Below are 4,333 nucleotides of genomic sequence, written 5' to 3'. Positions count from 1 at the left end.
TAATAACTTACAGCTTTATTAGATAGTGTTCATAGAATAAATACTGTACATTTATAATAAGGAAGTGTATTTTTGTTTGCATCATCTTGCTACAAAGGAATGATATCTTGTTACTTTCAAGTTCCAGCTGCCGTCAGACTATTTCTCTCAGAACGTCTTTGCCATGGAGCTAATGGCGTTACTTTAAAACAAATAAACTCCGGAGGTGATAGAAGAAGTCTTCCTGTCTGTGACAGAGCGCTGCAGAGCGAGCAGCATAGTCCCAGGCACATCGCTTGCAGTAGTTGTAGAAATGGTTCTCTGCTTTCTTCAGCGTGTCGTTCAGGTCCAGTGATCCCTGGAGGCTGAGCACAGAGCGRAGGTTTTGTTAAGGCATTGAAATCCTTTAGTAGTGACATAAATACATCTTGTGGAACAGCGGTTCCCAACCTGAGGGATGTCCTCGCCTATAGGGGGCGCTAAAGTTCGAATCTGTCACACTAATGTTTTAGGCAACTTGTGCCGACTTGTGAAACTTTTGTTATGCATAAATTGCTATACATTTAACATTATAGTACATGTATGTCTAAAAATGTCTTCCAGTAGATTTATTTTATTCCATCTTCAGAGATAGACAACACTGTCATAAGTTTCAACAGTATTGATCAAGCTGTGCATTTGATCCAGTCAGAGGGCCTGTAGGCCTATAAGGAAGGAGAGTTACACTGTTCTAAATTAAAAGTGTTTTTAAAGTGCCTGTGATGTCAAATTTTTGTAATACATATGAATGCATTTTTAGAAAGAGGACACTGATAAAATATTGCAAAAGAAATTTCATGTCACTGAGATGAACAGTTGCTGAGATACAGTATTTGCCTGTGAAGTAACAGGAAATGATGTCAAAGGGGAATATCTGCATGTGAACAGAGCGTTGCTACAACAGCCAACAACCCAGACTGTAGAGAAGAATCTGATGTTTCTTTAGATTATTTTGAGCCACTATCAGAAAGAGATGAAGAAGAGTCTGACTTCAAATAATATTGTTTCAGTAAACAAAGACCAGAGAGTTTTCTTTGGTAAAGAGTTCCCCTTTGATGTCACTTCCTGTTTCAATTTGGCTGAGCCAAGTTCAAAAGAAAATATGCCAGTTAAAGGACAAAATGGGTTAAATCGTATGTATTATTCCAACTTTCTTAAATATAAAGATGTTTTCTTTGACTTTTTGTATTTGAAGGATATGCATGTCACAGGCACTTTAAAGTTACTGTGTAATGTTTAAGTTCTAACTCAGTAAGTACTCGGTATCTGCAAGTACCCCAAACTAAAATACTTGTACCGGTTTGAGTGAAACTGGTCTTGGGACACGCCTAATCATCAGTCAAACTAACTTCTTCACTTTAACATGCACAGCTTACATTATCTCCTTCACGCACACACTTTGCTGCTTGTAACGGACAGATTGACTGAGAGCACTGTGGACTGTTTCCACTGTTTGCTGGAGGAGAGTTTGCTGCAGCTGACGTTACCTTGGTCYGCATTTTCTGGCTTTCCTCATACTCCAGCTTATGTCGGTGTTTCAGGTGACTAAACAAGTTTGTAGTGCTGGTGTCAGAGTTAGCAGCTCTGCACCGCCTTCTGCCGTTGTTATGAAATAGGCTCACATGCAAGCTTGGTGAGAATGCATCGTTCACAAAAATACGTCACCATCACGTAGCACTGATCACAGTCATTGCAAGGTGCCGAATATTAGTCAGTGGTAGTTTTACGCACACGCCAAATACAATTTTCTTTTTTAAAGAACGCAACCAGCTGCTGCAAACACTCTGACATCTCAACCCTGGACAAAGGTATGAATGATAAATAAGGTTGTTTATTTTTACAAAAAAAATATTTTTTTCCCTAAAACCTAATATTTACCGTAGTTATTCGTGGATAATACGATCTCATGGATTATACGACCCCTCCTATTTTTAGCTTAAAAAGCATAAAAAATTAAATTCTCATACTACCTCTAATTTCATTTGGACTTCAGGATTTTTCAGCCTTTGAAGTCTTTATACATATCAGTAAAATGATCATTTGACTGTTTTATCAGTTTTTTTATTTTAACAACATATGTACTAAAAGGTAAACAACAACAAATGTATAACAGTAACTACAACAAAATGTATCAATGTGTTTTTTTTTTTTATCAATGCTCATTTCTTAACTGGTGTGATATAACAAACAGAGCTATGTGGCTCTAAGTGTGGATGAAGCTGAATCAAAAGCTTTCAAAATCAGGCTCACCATCATCTGTATCATCAAAAGGTTTCTGGTATTCCTCCTCTTAATAAAGGCATCAGAATCCCACTCAACAACAATCTCATCCTCTGTGTCTCGCAAGCGCCCCCTCTGGTGGGGAAACTTTTTTAAGGTAGACCAACTTTTACAGAACACTGGTAGACAGCAGCCATTACAGCCGACCATGTGTTTGTTGTTGTTCCAGGAGCAGCTTGGTCGCACATTAATGCCATTAGTTCGTTATCATTACTAAGGTGCGGGACTGCTTTTTTCTTTTTTTTTTTACATCATGATGCCTGCTTGGATCTGTTACTATCTCGCTCTGAGGCATGAAGGAGTGTCAGAGGTAAGCTCGCTTCAACTGCTTTTTACAACGTGGTCTCATTTCCAGACTCTGGAATTTTGTGAATGAGGCCGATGTTTCAGTTAAAATACATAAGCAAAAATATTGATCCGAGTATACGGATGACTTTATGGATATAATTTTTCATATTATACTAGAATAAATACGGTAATTATTTTGTCATTCATGCATGTACACATGTAAGTGTACTCTGCGTATGTCTGAGTGGGGAAGGCGGTCGCAGCTCTTCTGTTGATGCAACAAGGAGCACCCTGCTCAGGAACCACTGTTCTGCGACGTGTTCTGTGACAACCTGCTGGTAAACTGGATGAGCTGGACGTCATCGTGGCACTGCAGCAGAGACTCTCTGTTGTCCAACAGGATGGCCGCGCAGATGAAAAGCTCAAAGGTGAAGTCGGTGTTGAACGCCGGCAGCTCTGACTTCGACCTGTTCTCTGAAGACAAATCAGCGTGAGGCATTTTCACACAGATGATAATCAGTCAGAGCTTTATTACAACCCCCCCCCCCCCCCCCCCCACGCCCCCACTTTGGAGGTTCACCTGTGCAGTATTTCTGTGCCAGCCTCTCCTGATGGCGAGCTCGGTCAACTTGTTGCGAAATGAGCTCCAGGTGGTCGCAACTCAGGATCTCGAACAAACGCAGGGCATCGCTGTGTTCAAACTCCCTCTGAAAGCCCAGGAGCAGCCACCTGAGACCAGGGTCGACACGCACGGACTGAAAGAACTAAACTCACAAATCATCTGAATTTAAAAAAAGGGGGAGGGGGTATTATGCATTTTTATGCATCATACTCTATTTAAACGCCTAGAAATTGGCCTCTGTCTCCTTAGGAACCTCCTACCGTTTCAGACACTCCCACTTCAGCACGTCTTCATGACAATGATTTGGGAGAGGGGTGCTCAGAGGGACAGGAGCTAACTGAGCTCCAGATAGAAGCTTTGGGTAAATAGGAGATGCTTTGTACCAGCAAGTGTTTAGGCAGCTCCACATGGCCACGGGAGAGTCAAGGATTTCTCAAACATGCATGAATGAGTCAAAGCAACACTCTGGGGATGTTTTTGGTGAGGTAATGGCATTATAACGCGATATAATGCTTAAAAAATTTGATTTTGCATAATCTCCCCACTTAAAAATATACAGAACAATGTTAAAGATCTACCTGTGGCAGAATGTGAAACTCTCCATATTGTCTTTGACCAGATGAGCATAGAGTGGAGGGTCCAGTTCTTTCAGCAGGGCTGCTTCCAGCTCTAAAAGACCGCAAACAAACGTAAATTCATTAAAAAAGGAAATATAGGCCTATTTAGTCTAATCAACTTATGTACAGGATCTTTTCTGCCTGATTTTCTGAACACAATATAATTTACTTTTCATGCTTGATCTACTATCAGTGCTCTGAGCAAAGACTAACAGCTTTCTTTGACTTTATTCAGATAAAATATACAAGACACCAGTGAACACAGCGTGTCACCTGTCTGTGCACGTTTGCTGCTTTCAACCAAATCAACTCTTCAACTGTTCCGACAAATGTGGCTGGAGCTTTGAGTTTTTGTTCGAAAACTAGTCAATTCTCATCGTGTTAGATCAACAACTCTTCCTTCATTTCTAGACAAATGGTGCTTCACGTCTTTTAGTTGACACATTTTTTCCCTTGGGTTGCCAATTTGTCATAGAACCCATTTTAAGATTCTTTCATTTTTAATAAT

At 40.3% G+C, this 4,333-nt stretch overlaps 1 protein-coding gene across 2 annotated transcripts in view; it reads right to left on the bottom strand.

Moving 5' to 3' along the window:
- si:dkey-238d18.4 (TBC1 domain family member 15) overlaps window positions 1-4,333 on the bottom strand; it is a 14,925-nt gene continuing 10,592 nt past the window's right edge. Inside the window, exons 7-10 of one of the 2 annotated variants that reach the window (XM_014008673.1) lie at window positions 3,787-3,877; window positions 3,167-3,315; window positions 2,919-3,060; window positions 1-344 (exon numbers count right to left, since the gene is read on the bottom strand). In XM_014008673.1, coding sequence (XP_013864127.1) covers window positions 179-344; window positions 2,919-3,060; window positions 3,167-3,315; window positions 3,787-3,877 — 548 coding nt within the window. In that variant the 3' untranslated portion in view covers window positions 1-178. The remainder of the gene's footprint in view (window positions 345-2,918; window positions 3,061-3,166; window positions 3,316-3,786; window positions 3,878-4,333) is intronic. The other variant, XM_014008674.1, reaches the window with a different exon arrangement.

The sequence above is a fragment of the Austrofundulus limnaeus genome, unplaced genomic scaffold (genome assembly GCF_001266775.1).
Source record: "Austrofundulus limnaeus strain Quisiro unplaced genomic scaffold, Austrofundulus_limnaeus-1.0 Scaffold52, whole genome shotgun sequence".
Lineage (NCBI taxonomy): Eukaryota > Metazoa > Chordata > Actinopteri > Cyprinodontiformes > Rivulidae > Austrofundulus > Austrofundulus limnaeus.
The sequence above is the reverse complement of the archived record's forward strand: the minus strand, read 5'-3'. Positions and strand labels throughout refer to the sequence as shown.